Genomic DNA, 15,319 nt, shown 5'->3' on the forward strand with positions numbered 1-15,319 from the left:
TCACATCTTTTATTTAAAGCGAAAAAGTAAACTTCTAACATACAAAATAACGAATTTCTTTTCAAGAGCGATAGTCCATTTTTTTTTTTTTTTTTAACAAAATCACTGCCCTTGATTTTTCATGAACTTTAAGTTTCAGAATGATTTGGTCAAGAGTATTTCTACAGGAATAGCAAGAGAATCAAGTGGGCCTATAATCAACGACCTAGCTGGGTCTCACCCTCATGGTTAACTACTGAGACTTCATGGCCGATGACCAGGTCCTAAAGTGGGCAGAACAAGCCTTACTGGAGGTCCGTCTTTGTGGTAGGTACAGAAAACTTGGAAATGCAATTCTGAGGTTTATTTAGGGTTATTAAGAGCATGAGAATAGCCGCCCTGCAAAGGCTGGTAAACTAGGGTTTGCAGTATGGAGTAGTAAGCAAAGCCTCTGCTTCCCAGGCCCTGCACCTGGGGTATGGGACAGACAAAAGAACGGCTCTGCCCTTGCCCTTCTCGAACTTAAAATCCAATTCGCAAAGCAGGACTTCCACGTATTAAATCAAATACAGTATTATGCGGAAAAGAGCCCCTGTGTGTAACAGCTGCCAATGTGTGTTACACCAGTCAAAACTGAAATACGATTTGAAGGAGTTTTAAACGAAAAGCTGGAGAAACATATAAGAAGGCAGATCTAAGATGGAAGAAAAGGCGGATTCGGGTTGAAATGCCAAGCTGAGGACTGAAGAAAGCATTTGGATAAAGCAGCCTCCAGGCTGGGAAGGCGAAAAGTCAAACGAATATAGCCACCAAGGACCCAGAAAGGCCAACAGATTGTGCAGTGAGTCGGTTTAACTGAAAGGCGGTTTCCTTTTCCTCCATTTGCTCAGTCCCAATTGGAAGCGCACTGCGCGGCCTGCGCCGCGCTCTCGGCCCGGGTTCGGGGTGGGGGCGGGGAGGTAAGTACGGTAATGGGCGGGGCCGAGCATGGGCGCGCTCCGGCTTTCCTCCTGCGCAGCGCTCCCGTCAGCGCAGGGGGCGGGGCGCCTATATTACGTGCGCGGCGCCGCCCCTGCGAGAGGACGTTGCGTGCTCGCTCGCGCCAGGCGAGTCTCCGCGTCTCCCTCGCGAACTCGGTGAAAGGAATTGGCGCCGTTCGACACCAGGCGGATCCGCTCTGCAGCACGAACCCATCTCCAGCCGCAGCCGCAGCCGCCGCCCGGGCCGAGGAGCAGCCGCAGCAGCCGCCACCAGTGGCCGAGTGAGCGGAGCCGAGTTTGAGGCAGCGCCTAGCGGTGAATCGGGGCCCTCACCATGAGTTCCTCGCCTGTTAATGTAAAAAAGCTGAAGGTGTCGGAGCTGAAAGAGGAGCTCAAGAAGCGACGCCTTTCTGACAAGGGTCTCAAGGCCGAGCTCATGGAGCGACTCCAGGCCGCGCTGGACGACGAGGAGGCCGGGGGCCGCCCCGCCATGGAGCCCGGGAACGGCAGCCTAGACCTGGGCGGGGATTCCGCCGGGCGCTCGGGAGCAGGCCTCGAGCAGGAGGCCGCGGTCGGCGGCGATGAAGAGGAGGAGGAAGAGGAAGAGGAGGAGGAAGGAATCTCCGCCCTGGACGGCGACCAGATGGAGCTAGGAGAGGAGAACGGGGCCGCGGGGGCGGCCGACTCGGGCCCGATGGAGGAGGAGGAGGCCGCCTCGGAAGACGAGAACGGCGACGATCAGGGTTTCCAGGAAGGGGAAGATGAGCTCGGGGACGAAGAGGAAGGCGCGGGCGACGAGAACGGGCACGGGGAGCAGCAGCCTCAACCGCCGGCGACGCAGCAGCAACAGACCCCACAGCAGCGCGGGGCCGCCAAGGAGGCCGCGGGGAAGAGCAGCGGCCCCACCTCGCTGTTCGCGGTGACGGTGGCGCCGCCCGGGGCGAGGCAGGGCCAGCAGCAGGCGGGAGGTAAGAAGAAGGCGGAAGGCGGCGGAGGCGGCGGTCGCCCCGGGGCTCCGGCGGCGGGTGAGTGCTGCGTTGTACGTTGCGCGCGGCGGGAGGCCCGCGCGGGGTGGGGACCGTGCCCCAGGCCTGCCGGAGCCCCGCAGGGGGAGGGAGCCCCGGGCGGGCGGGGGCCGCAGTGAGGGTGGCGGGTGGGGGAGGGGGCGCGGGGAATCCCAGATTAGCCGAGAGGCCTCGGGCTCGGGGCGTGTGCGCGCGCGCGCGCGTGTGTGTGTGTGTGTGTGTGTGTGTGTGTGTGTGTGACGGCGGTGGCAGCGCCTCCATTATGTGGCTCGAGAGCAGGGGGGAGCTGCAGCTGCCGCTGGAGGGGGAGGAGCCGCGGGCGGGCGGCGGGAGGGAGCCCGGTCGGCCCGCGGTGGCGCCGTCGCGCTGCGTGCGCGCGGTGCGGGCACATGTCTCGGGGGGAGGGGAGAGGCCCCAGGTCCCGGGGCGGGCGCGCTTTGGCGGCTCCTCGCCGCTGTATTGTGCAAGGAGCGCAGGGGCTCGGCGTGACGTCACTTCCTGCGGGAGGAGCCGGGCGGGGCGGGGGGCGGAAGATCAGTACAATGCGGCCGCGGGGAGCGCGGGCCCGCGGGGGAGGGGAGCGCCGCCGCGCCGGGCTCGGCCCCTCCCCCTCCTGCGCTCGGGTCGGGATACACGTGGGCTTCGGGCCTGGGCCGCGCAGTTTTTCTTTGGGTTTCTCGAATCATCGAGGAGACTGGCAAAATGAGTAACGTCTTTAGACTGCGTCACTAGCGCCAATCCAATTCGTAGCTGATTGTTCTTCCAGTTCACATTTGAGTCCTCGGTTAAAACCTCAGTTAAAAAGCAGGATAAAGTCGAGCTGCTTTGCTTCTCGGAACGGAAAAGCGCTTTTTTGTTGTTGTTTAGCGGCTTGGCCTCTTATGGGGGTCTTGTGTGTTTTAGGGGACGGCAAAACAGAACAGAAAGGCGGAGATAAAAAGAGGGGTGTTAAAAGACCACGAGAAGATCATGGCCGTGGATATTTTGAGTACATTGAAGAGAACAAGTATAGCAGGTATAGGATGCTCACCTAGTTTTACTTGTCATCCCTTATTCCTTCGTTGATCGGAAAGCTGTATCAGGAGACAATTCTGTCTTTCAGAGCCAAATCTCCTCAGCCACCTGTTGAAGAAGAAGATGAACACTTCGATGACACAGTGGTTTGTCTTGATACTTGTAAGTGAAGCTGTTTCTCCCCAATTATGAAATGCGGTGATGGTTTTTTTTTTTTTTGCTTCCAAAATGTTAGAAAACTTAATGCTTAAGTGCAGCAAAAGTTGGGTTAGTTTTTTTTAAAAGCAGGAAGAGATAATGGTTTATATTCAGTACCTAGTAGTTTAATATTTAGCACGGCATCAGTTGTATCAAATGGATTAGTTTACAGGCTCTAGGAGTTTCATATTTTTATGACTTGAAAGTTCTCGTTCTTAGGAAATGTAAAATTAATGCCAGTTTCTGACTAGCTAACGGAAACTTGTAACACTACCTATAATTTAGCCTTACAGGCTTCTACAATAAAGTAATTCATTTTTTTGTGGAATTATATTAAGTGAGCTATTTGGGCTAGTTAAATATTTACTAATGACTTCTCCCATTAGCACACAAGTATATTCCCTATTCTAAAAGATTGTAATACTACTTTTTCAATAACTGCTCTTTTGTTCTCAATTCCAGTTCAGTAGCTGCTGCTTTAAACATAAGTTGATTTCTTCCAAAGACCTGAGGCAGCAGCAGTGGGCTATCACTGGGCCACTAGCTTTCTTCAGCAGCGAATGGTATCAATGGCAGTGCAGCACTGTAAATACTGCTACTTCACCCAGTTGGGTTGCAATTGAGTATGAGAAAGTATTGCAAACCTCTAAGTGGGCTTTGACTGTCAGACTTGCATTTTTTTTGTTGTTGTTATAAAAAAAAAAGGAGTTGGTTTAGTGATCAGAATTCACAACCCTGGGTGTGATAAATAGACCAAAGAATAGAAATACCTGTTTGAAAGTATCAGCTGTGGTGTCAGCCTGCTCTGTTAGATGGAAGGCATTGAAGCTTAGCTTCTCATGTGTTCTTGTACAATTTGGTTTTATTCAGATTTGTAAGAGTGTAAATGTAAAACTCTTTCTTACTGGAATGTCCTTTACAGAAGGTTGAGATAGTCGTCTGAGCCTTTTTAAAATAAAAAACTGCAGGAGAAAAAGGAGTTAGTTGATTTGAAAGTTTTATGTGAAATTCTGGGTTGTGTAAAGAAAAAGTTGCTAGCAATTGGCAAGGTAGTGAAGTGGTGACTCATGCAGGTAATGTAATTGTTAGATTTTTTAGCAAATCAGATAGGAATATGTCAATATAAGTACAATGTTGAATTCAAACAATCTGTTGAATTAAATTCTGTTGATTACAGTAAATTCTAATTTTAAGAAAAATTCCAGACTCTAGATTTATTTTTCTCTGATCAGTAAAAAAAAAAAAATCGAATTCCAGCTTGACTTTAGCTGTTGAAGTGAGAAGTCTGAGAAGGTGCATGTTAATGAGCCAGTGACCCATAGGTAGCTAGGTTAAAGACATTTTGGATTTGGATAATCCGGGAAGCAGTTAATCCCTAATTGTTGAACAGGCAGTCCTGGGTAAAGAGGACCTAAAATGCTGCACTATTAACAGCATTAGACGGCCAGGTTTGTACTTCATAGATTTAGGCTGTCTTCTTCACAAGTTTTAGAAAAAGAATTTAGGAGCTAGAGCCCTGGTGCAGGATCAACAGCAGCTCATACTCCTATTTTAAAATAATTTGGTCGTGGCCTCCCTTCAGTTTTAATGTGGCACTGGTAAATCTACCTGGTTCTGGCATGCTTCACTTTGATTTCCTGCTATCCTCTACTGCTTGCCTCTAAATCAAGGTAAAGAGCAGAGCAGGTATGTATTAATGTCACATTGTCTTGATTATTTTAAATACTTAAAATATACATGTTAAACCTTGGTATTAGTTTCAGAGGCAGTTTACTTTTCAGTACATAATTTAACAGGAGTGACTTGGTGGGAGTGGGGCTTTAAACTGAAAATTGGAACAACAGCATGATGTGGAGAAAAGTTGTGCAGCGTTAAGTACATGCAAAAAGTAAATAACCAAGTTTTGTCTACATAGCAGATAAGTTTACATTGGATGTCAAAAGTAACACAGTATTTGATATAATTACAGATAATTGTGATCTACATTTTAAAATATCAAGAGATCGTCTCAGTGCTTCTTCCCTTACAATGGAGAGTTTTGCTTTTCTTTGGGCTGGAGGAAGAGCATCTTATGGTGTGTCAAAAGGCAAAGTGTGTTTTGAGATGAAGGTAAATGCAATTTTATGATGTTTTTGTTTGTTTTTGGGGGACAGAGTCTCACTCTGTCCCCTAGGCTGGATTGCTGTGGTGCGACCTAGGCTCAACTGCAACCTCCCCATCCTGGGTTCAAGCGATTCTCCTTGCCTCAGCCTCACAAGTATCTGGGACTACAGGCACGTGCCACCACACCTGGCTAATTTTTGTATTTTTAATAGAGACGGGGCTCCTGACCTCAGGTGATGCACCCGCCTCGGCCTCCCAAAGTGCTGGGATTACAGGCTTGAGCCACCGCGCCCAGCCTTTTTTTTTATCTTTTCTTTTTAAAATAGTGCCAGGGTCTCACCATGTTGCCCAGGCTGGTCTTGAACTGCTAAGCTCAAGTGATCTGCCTGCCTGAGCCTCCCAGAATGCTGGAATTACAGGTGCTTCATACTGCTAAGTTATCAGAGGTACTTATTTTTGAAGCTTCCTGTAAATTAAAAGAGGAACCTGGAACCTTCATTTTGTTGTGACAGTTAATCAAGTTTGTTATGTTAGAATTTGACATGCAGAGCTAGGCAACTTTTTATTTAGGGTACTTCATTTTTATCAAGCATTTGAAAGGGCCACCAAAGAGTTAAAAATAAAATTTGGTTAGATTACAGGTTTTGTTGGTGAGACAAACATTAAATGTATCCTTTAATTGGCTTTAAGTTAAAGACAACATGAACTGTAAAAATATTAACTATTCTTTTAAATATGGGTCAAATAAGTATTTAACTCTTTAAATTTCAAGTTAATAAGCACATCAGTTGAAAGTTCTTACAAATATTAGGAGTGATCTAGAGTGTGCCATGTCTTTGTATTTATAGCTAGAGGAAGATTCGCTCATGACCCTATGAAATAAGCCAGAGTTAAGGGGTTACCTCCTTGGTTTATGATTTTAATTATTTAATGATTCGACTTTCAGGTTACAGAGAAGATCCCAGTAAGGCATTTATATACAAAAGATATTGACATACATGAAGTTCGTATTGGCTGGTCATTAACTACAAGTGGAATGTTACTTGGTAAAGATTCTTTTTGACTGATGTGGGCTCATGAATGTTTAGGAGGGTCTGATATCCTTATTTTTTAACCAGACTAGAGGGCATTCTAAGCCTTTTGTCTGTTTTTATCTATTCTGTTAATACTTCAGACAAGTAATATTAGCACATAGTAGGCACAGGCTACATTTTAGTTTTTGTTCCTTTATTAGAAGTTTATGGTTGAAATAAAATCTTACCCATGATATGCAAATTGTCAACTAATTTGGTCTCTGAGTATATATATCCCTCCTAACTTTCATCAATTCTGGTACAGAGGTAGAAAAGTAACAGTGTCAGTGATAGGTGATTAGGTTATATGCTCATTCTCGTAGCCTACATTTTAAGTAGTGAAATAGATGAGTCTTTGGACTATTTTAAAACTATACTTCACGAAGGTTAATTACTTTCTTAGGTGAAGAAGAATTTTCTTACGGGTATTCTCTAAAAGGAATAAAAACATGCAACTGTGAGACTGAAGATTATGGAGAAAAGTTTGATGAAAATGATGTGATTACATGTTTTGCTGTAAGTTAAAGCTAACTTTCTATGTATAAATGACAAATTAGTAGCTATATCTAGGAACTTTTAAGAAGCTTTATTGAGGTCAATCTTCAATAGGAGCAACATAAATACACCAGTCCCTGGGTTAGTATAAAGACTTATTCAGCAGTTGAATTGGGAAAATACAGGACATTTTTGAGGAACTCACTAATTTTATTTTTACTAAAAACAATGAAGATGAAATTGACCTAGAAAATTTAGTCTAGCTTCTAGGTCAGTATTGTTTCTGGTTCTGGAGATACGTGCTTCATTGTTTGTAACCATCAGATTTCTTAACTGTGTAGCCCTTAGAGGCCACTTAATAGTTCAACCTGTAGCTCCCACAGGATAAGCTTTGCTCCTAATTTTAATTATTAGTTTTTTAGATAGTTCATAGGAAGCAGATAACTGTTGAATTTTTTTCTGTTTAACAGAACTTTGAAAGTGATGAGGTGGAACTCTCCTATGCTAAGAATGGACAAGATCTTGGCATTGCCTTCAAAATCAGTAAGGAAGTTCTTGCTGGACGGCCACTCTTCCCGCATGTTCTCTGCCACAACTGTGCAGTTGAATTTAATTTTGGTCAGAAGGAAAAGCCATATTTTCCAATACCTGAAGAGTATACTTTTATCCAGAATGTCCCCTTAGAGGATCGAGTTAGAGGACCAAAGGGGCCTGAAGAGAAGAAAGATTGTGAAGTAAGTGATTTTTTTTTTTTTTTTTAACTGGCATTTGAATATTGTTTGCCTGGCACAAAATGACATTTAGAAGAGGTAGATGATTAGTCTGTTTACTTTGTGCTGTACATATTTCTCTTAAGTAACTGTGTTTCCCCCTTATGTTGACTGTTACTCTTTCCATAAACAAATTTTTGTCCCTTAGTATAAGGGCTATGAAGACTTACATATTTAAATTGGCCTTAAAAGAACAATATTTAAAGAATTATTAGGTGGTGTCTAATGACATTTCTTTATTTTCACTAGGTTGTGATGATGATTGGCTTGCCAGGAGCTGGAAAAACTACCTGGGTTACTAAGCATGCAGCAGAAAATCCAGGGAAATACAACATTCTTGGCACAAATACTATTATGGATAAAATGATGGTAAGTAAAATGTTTAGGGCCTGATCTCAGTGTTTAAAATAGACGAGGAGAGGCTGGGCACGGTGGTTCACGCCTGTATTCTCAGCATTTTGGGAGGCTGAGGTGGATGGATCACCTGAGGTCAGGAGTTTGAGACCCGCCTGGCCAACATGGCAAAGGCCCATTTCTACTGAAAATAAAAAAATTAGCCAAGCGTGGTAGTGGGCACCTGTAATCCCAGCTGCTCGGGAGACTGAGGCAGGGATAATTACTTGAACCTGGGAGATAGAGGTTGCAGTGAGTCGAGATCGTTCCATTGTACTGTAATCTGGGCGACAGAGCAAGACTCTATCTCAGAAAAAAAAAAAAGAAAAATGATAGACCAGGAGGTATTTTAGGTAAACCTTTTGCCTTTGTCTCTATCCATCTTGTTAATATCTTAAGAAGGTGGGAGGGAAGGCAAGATTAAGTTGGTTCTTTAAGTAAACTCTGTGAGGGTAAACTGCCTTCCAGTGGCTAGGCTCCTGTGTTTTTGAGCACAGGAGCTGCTAGTGTTTCTAGAGCTAAAAAGAATTAAGTGCAGGAAGTAGGATCTTGTTACATAGTTTAAGTGATCCTGTTTTTGTAACAATAATGGACAAAGGTAATGCTTAAATTATAAAATGTTGCCTGCTTTACATATAGATGAGAGTTAAATTTTAAAAAGCATAACTTATTAAAATTCAGAAGTTCAAGGGGAAATTTTAACTTTTGAATATAGGTGGCAGGTTTTAAGAAGCAAATGGCAGATACTGGAAAACTGAACACACTGTTGCAGAGAGCCCCACAGTGTCTTGGGAAATTTATTGAGATTGCTGCCCGAAAGAAGCGAAATTTTATTCTGGATCAGGTATGCTTTGAAGATGAAAAATATTAACTGATAATTTAGATAGATTGGTTGGTGTAGAATTAACATTTAGGGTTGTAAACATAAACTTCTTTTTTTAAAGACAAATGTGTCTGCTGCTGCCCAGAGGAGAAAAATGTGCCTGTTCGCAGGCTTCCAGCGAAAAGCTGTTGTAGTTTGCCCAAAAGATGAAGACTATAAGCAAAGAACACAGAAGAAAGCAGAAGTGGAGGGGAAAGACCTACCAGAACATGCGGTCCTCAAAATGAAAGGCATGGAATTTTAATTTAATTCTGTTAAGTGTGTTAAATCTTTTTTTTATTTTTATTAAAAAAATTTTTTTTATACATATACTGCTTGTGTAACTTTGTTAAATCTATTAGGACTTACTCCTCGGAAAAGTTAACATTTTTTCCAGCAATACTGCTTCAGGAATTACAGTTGCACTTGTTAAATATGCATATGTGTTTGGTCTATTTCTGTTTATGTTTAGTAAAATATGTGACTAAACCTCAATAATTCGTTAGCTTTAGGATTGTGGGGATTTGTGGTGGGTTTCTAAGTTAATAATACGACTTTGTTTCCTGCAGGAAACTTCACCCTCCCGGAGGTAGCCGAGTGCTTTGATGAGATAACCTATGTGGAGCTTCAGAAGGAAGAAGCCCAGAAACTTCTGGAGCAGTATAAGGAAGAAAGCAAAAAGGCTCTTCCACCAGAAAAGAAACAGAACACTGGCTCCAAGAAAAGCAATAAAAATAAGAGTGGCAAGAACCAGTTTAACAGAGGTGGTGGCCATAGAGGACGTGGAGGATTCAATATGCGTGGTGGAAATTTCAGAGGAGGAGGCAAGTTAATTTTGAGTGTTCTGTATTTAGTTCAGGATTGAAACATGATAATTTTATAGTTTGGATAGAGCTGAAGTTTCTTCCTCATTAATGGTATGCTGTCACAGTAACTAGTATTCATGGAATTTGACAGTAAATACACCTAGGTTATGTTGTTAATGGTTAGAATTAAACATTACTTTTGTCTTTAAACAATTATTTTTGGAGAAAAAGGAACAATCTAGAGGAATCCTGAGTCTTCTGTATAAGTAGGGTACAATGCAATGAAACGAAAACATCTCTTGTTTTTTAGCCCCTGGGAATCGTGGCGGATATAATAGGAGGGGCAACATGCCACAGAGAGGTGGCGGCGGCGGTGGAAGTGGTGGAATCGGCTATCCATACCCTCGTGCCCCTGTTTTTCCTGGCCGTGGTAGTTATTCAAACAGAGGGAACTACAACAGAGGTGGAATGCCCAACAGAGGGAACTACAACCAGGTAATGATTAAAGATCCCTGGAAGCATGATGATACCTGTATAGCTTAATCTGGAAAGTTGTGAGCTTTATGTTGGGGTGTTTAGTAGTCCATAAGGAACATGATAGACATTGACATAAGGAAAATTGAACTAGTAATGGTGACATGAGTCTACTTATTTTTGAGTTTTTTCAGGTGTACTAATTAACAAGTCAGATACGTTTCTCATAATGAGTAAAAAATTAAAACTAAGAAACCAGCAGAGGGTATCCAGAATTTGTGTATTGTCCCCTAAGATTAGGGGCTAGCAACCTGTCCATTTCTGCTCCTCTCTCCCACCCCCGCAAACCTAACAAGCGATTGGGCTCAGAGCTCTTAGATCTATTTCCTTTTTGTAGAACTTCAGAGGACGAGGAAACAATCGTGGCTACAAAAATCAATCTCAGGGCTACAACCAGTGGCAGCAGGGTGTAAGTAATTTCTTATGTGGTTTATGTACATTAATTGTATTTTGAGTTCCTAAGATTTATCAGTCTTGAAAAAGATCCTGTCCAGGGATTGAAGTGTTTATAAGTGTTAATAGGGTAAAGTGTGAATTGTGTTGCAGTAGTAGCCATAATCTACCTTTTGAAGGCAAAATAGGTTGAAGATTGCTATAAGTTAATTTTTTAAATGAAGTAATATTATTTAATATATACAGTTCTTTTTACTGTTAGCTTTAATTGTGTAAACTAACAAATTCATGATGTGTTTCGTTTTGTAATGTGTATTGATAATTATGGGATATTAAAACTAAATCTGGTTTGGTAGAAATCAGAGGTATGACAGGTATAAATTTGTTTCCAGCAAATTACTCTGAATTAGATTCATTGTCATTTCCTAAAAACAGTTTGAGTGGCTTATTGATGTTTTTTCTTTAAAAACAAAATTTTCTCTTACAGCAATTCTGGGGTCAGAAGCCATGGAGTCAGCATTATCACCAAGGATATTATTGAATACCCAAATAAAACGAACTGATACATATTTCTCCAAAACCTTCACAAGAAGTCGACTGTTTTCTTTAGTAGGCTAACTTTTTAAACATTCCACAAGAGGAAGTGCCTGCGGGTTCCTTTTTTAGAAGCTTTGTGGGTTGATTTTTTTTCTTTTCTTTTTTGTACATTTTTAATTGCAGTTTAAAAGTGAATCGTAAGAGAACCTCAGCATTGTGCACGATAAGAGAATGTGTCAGTATTTCAGGGTTCTACATTTTATCTGTAAAATGTGACTTTTTTTTTTTTATCACAACAGAAGTAAAATGTTGCTTTGTACCTGGTGTCTTTTATTAAGAATTTACTCCCCCCATTTCTCACAGAGAATAACAGTCGGGAGTCATTGTCACAATATAATAGAAATGTTAGCAACCGGATTCATGTAAGGACTAAGTGGTCCTCATGAATTGCATTAAGACTCTGTACTGCTCATAGTACACTCCATCCTCTCTAGTTTGCTGGGTAGTGGAGGGGGTAAGCTAAATCGTAGTTTCTGACAATAACTGGGAAGGATTTTTCTTAAATAACAATGGAATTGGTATAATTGGGATTGAAAACCAAAACTTGGAACTAAGATAGAGAAGATGGAGTGTATGTAGAAGGGCTGTTAAAAATGTAAACCTTGGTTGCATTATTTGTGGAGGCTCAAACTTGTGAAGGTTAAATACCATAATTTTTCCATTTGTTCTGCATTTTGATTCTGAAAAGAAAGCTGGCTTTGCCCATTTCTTATTAAAAAAACTTGTTGTAAATCCAGTTGTCTAATGGGATCTATATGAAGTTAGCCATGTCTGTATGCCCTTCTCCCACAAAATACTGTATAACTAGTGTGCTTGTAGTAGTTAACTCCACCATCTTTGTAAGCTAATGAAATTGTGAGTCACCCATTTATATCTTAATTTTTAATCATGTCAGTTCTTGAATGGGTATCTCCTTAGCCTGCTGATTTCTTTTTCTTTCTAAAGAAAGTGGGTGGAGAAATTAATTTAGACGTTTGTTTGCAATAAAAAGAATTCATTTTACTCTTGTTTTGGGATTCTCGCCATCAAGGTTCAAAATCCCTTTATATAACTCCCAAGAGGAGAAATTTTAAGTGTGTGCTTTCTGGACAGCTTATTTACTTTGCATAGAACATTTAGGTTTTAAAAACTTAAATGTATACTGACAATTGATACATAATTATGAAGTAAAGTTGAATTCTTCCCTTCCCCTCCCCACCAGACAACTTTTAACATATTTAATGAGGGGAAAAGGTACTGGCTGGGAGAAGTTAACACTGAGTTTATCATCTTTACAGAATGCTAATGCTGTCCTCAACTGATTATTTTATATACATATATATGATACATGAAACTCTGGGAACAGATGCTTTTAGAAGCCATCATGCAAGCCAGTCATTGATGTCACTACTACACAACACTGCTAACTTGACTGTAGCTCTGTAATAACATTAGATCCCCTAATTGTAATTATATTGGGTTTGCACAGAACACTTTTAATCTTCCCTTCACCCATGTGAAGTGAGGAATCAGGAGTCAAACTGTAGAACTAAAATTTGACTTCAGTCTAGTGTTTCCTTGGTGTTTTTAGGTTGCTTTTGGTAAGTTTAGGTTTGCTATATTTCTGATTGCTTAGAATTTTGTTTTAGCCCTAAAATCAGATCTTAAATATGAATTCATACTGCTAAGGAATTTTCTTGCTGTAAGGTGGAGTTTTAAGTGATGGTGTAGGTTCAGTTGAGACATTTTTGGAACAAAGGCTAATCCTTAGTTAACATAGGATATTTAACAGTTGAAGATAGTGTCATGGATTTGTACCTTTTCTAGTAAGTAATGCTAAGAACCACTGGCCTGAGCTACTCTTCAGTATACATTATTACGATTGCATAGGCTTACCTAGAGGAACAGTTTCAGGTTTCGATGCTAATCAGCGTTGTGTCCTAAAGTTGTCCTTTGTGCCTTTAAAAAGTCTTGGATATACCCTCTTGTTAAAAATTGCTTATTAAGGAATTCATTTTATAATTGCAGTGGGAAAGTAATGGTCAAGTAACACTAGGTAGACTATCATTCCTGTTTAGCCCAGAGAATTTGGGGAGAGAGTGTAGTTAAAAATGGAACCCAGAAAAACGTTAAAATTTTTAGTCAAGACTGAAATTAATAGAATTGTCTACACTTGTATGGAAGAAATAACCTTAGTGTTTAAGGGATTCAGAGAAGGGAGCGTACCAAATAGCAAGCAACAGGGAGAAAATTAGGTAAGTTAAGAAATAAGATAGGAATGAGAAACCCCATTTATTGCTCATCCTTCCCATGCCTCCCTAATGGCAAGCAAAAATCTGAACAACCGAAAAGGATGTAGTTCTGGACAAATCGTAACTACCCAAAGGAAACTCACTGTGAGATTGCTGTTGATTTGAGGGGTGCTTTCACTTAGGTTATATTCGAAAATAGAATAGCATGCTGAGTGAAAACTGGCTTTGGATTGGTCAGCTGCAGTAGTACAAAAAGCAGAGAATTTGAGAAAAGAAAACTAAACTTAGACTGCTGTGAGATAGAAATGATGTAAATAAAATTATATGGAAAGTTTTCCCTTGTATACTCACACATCCTTTGAAGGGCTCTGGCTTTGACCAGTTTACGGCCTTGAGCAAGATGAAATCATGAAATTGAGTCAAATCGATTTGACACTGAAATGACAAGAGGAAACTTAAATTTATAAAAACAAGCCCTCATTTGCCTAGGACAGATCCTGTCTATAAAAATAAAGATTGAACCTAGATGTTCTGAGCACTAGCAACAAGGTATTAAAGTTTAAAGGAATTTTCTTTGAAAAAGTTATGAAATTATTCTAGGAAACAACCATAATAGTATATTAAGGGACTTTGACCTGGGGATTTTATATTCATGAATAGAGTGTATTCTGTATTTAAAATGTCTCATTTGTGGGAATTGAACGACATGTTTTTTGATAAATTTATTCACAATATAAATTGACTTTTTATTCTAGGACCATGTAAATAATGGGTTCCATTGCACAAATAAAAATATTTTAATAGCTTCTTAGGCAGTGGTGTAGACATCTTGGATATAAATAATTGTAGACCTTGTATATTTGGTTTTTAAAAAACTAGAATAAACAGTGAGAGAGGCATAAACATATCTTTTAGAGCCCAAGTGGTAGTGTCTAGCATTGGATATAATAAATGGATGTTTTACAAAGTGTTTCCATAATTCTCTTCCTATACATAAATATAAAATGTCTTGTTTTCAAAAGTGGATGGAACTTGGCTGGGTGTGGTGGCTCACGCCTGCAGTCCTAGCACTTTGGGAGGCCAAGACGGGAGGATCACTTGAGCTCAGGAGTTGGAGACCATCTTGGGCAACATAGTGAGACCTGGTCTCTTAAAAAAAAAAGTGGATGGAACTTGTAGCAGAGAATTTTATCTACTTCTCATCCTGCTTCAGAATACTCATTTGAGATGTTCCCTTGGAAAGATGAACAGAATGCTGCATCTAAAGCCATTTCTTCCCACTTAACATTCTTAAAATGATTGGAGTCTAAACTTTGTCATTCATTCCTAATTCTGAAGCTCTGATTGAGGGATTCAGTTTGGTGAATAATTGGGTTTAAGTTTTAACATTTTAGTAATAGTTAATAAAAGCCAACATACATACGTTAAGGCCTGACAATACGTTACAATTCCTATGCATTGGGACTCATACCCAGCATAAACCATGAGGGGACCGAACATTAGTGCTTTGAGCAAGAATTGATCAACTACCTGAGATCTCTAAAACAGTCATTTGGATTACTAATTATATAAACCACAAGTCTCTTCGAATTGTTAATTGCCTAAATTTACCCTAAAATTTAGTTAACGCTGCAGTGCCTTTATTACTGAAAGCTTTTTTTTTGGTGGGGGGGCCACTGCTACTCCGTAACTTTAAATTTTAAAGCATGAAGGTGGTCTAGCTAGTATTAGTGCTTGAGTTGGTAGTTACATAGGCTGCTCTTGAATCATCCTGTTTTCTTTGCCTAGGATTAGCACTACAGGTACATATTTGTAAAATAAGCATTAAAAGTACTTTGTCCAGCTAACTCATGTTGGAGTGACCTT

At 41.1% G+C, this 15,319-nt stretch overlaps 1 protein-coding gene across 2 annotated transcripts; it reads left to right on the forward strand.

The window, feature by feature from the left end:
• The first annotated feature begins 864 nt into the window (after positions 1 to 864).
• On the forward strand, positions 865 to 14,360 carry HNRNPU (heterogeneous nuclear ribonucleoprotein U). Of its 2 annotated transcripts, none has more exons than XM_033196845.1 (14): positions 865 to 1,984; positions 2,888 to 2,999; positions 3,087 to 3,160; positions 5,166 to 5,305; positions 6,246 to 6,345; positions 6,776 to 6,888; positions 7,338 to 7,601; positions 7,887 to 8,006; positions 8,746 to 8,874; positions 8,975 to 9,143; positions 9,462 to 9,716; positions 10,009 to 10,193; positions 10,570 to 10,641; positions 11,113 to 12,224. In XM_033196845.1, exons 1-14 carry the CDS (start codon positions 1,294 to 1,296, stop codon positions 11,164 to 11,166), a joined length of 2,478 nt encoding a protein of 825 aa, XP_033052736.1. In that variant the 5' UTR covers positions 865 to 1,293; the 3' UTR covers positions 11,167 to 12,224. The 2 variants fall into 2 exon arrangements, with proteins under 2 accessions (XP_033052736.1, XP_033052737.1); XM_033196846.1 differs by having other exon boundaries at positions 1,076 to 1,927; positions 11,113 to 14,360.
• Positions 14,361 to 15,319: the final 959 nt, after the last annotated feature.

The sequence above is a fragment of the Trachypithecus francoisi genome, unplaced genomic scaffold (assembly GCF_009764315.1).
Source record: "Trachypithecus francoisi isolate TF-2019V2 unplaced genomic scaffold, Tfra_2.0 Lachesis_group5, whole genome shotgun sequence".
Classification (NCBI taxonomy): Eukaryota; Metazoa; Chordata; class Mammalia; order Primates; family Cercopithecidae; genus Trachypithecus; species Trachypithecus francoisi.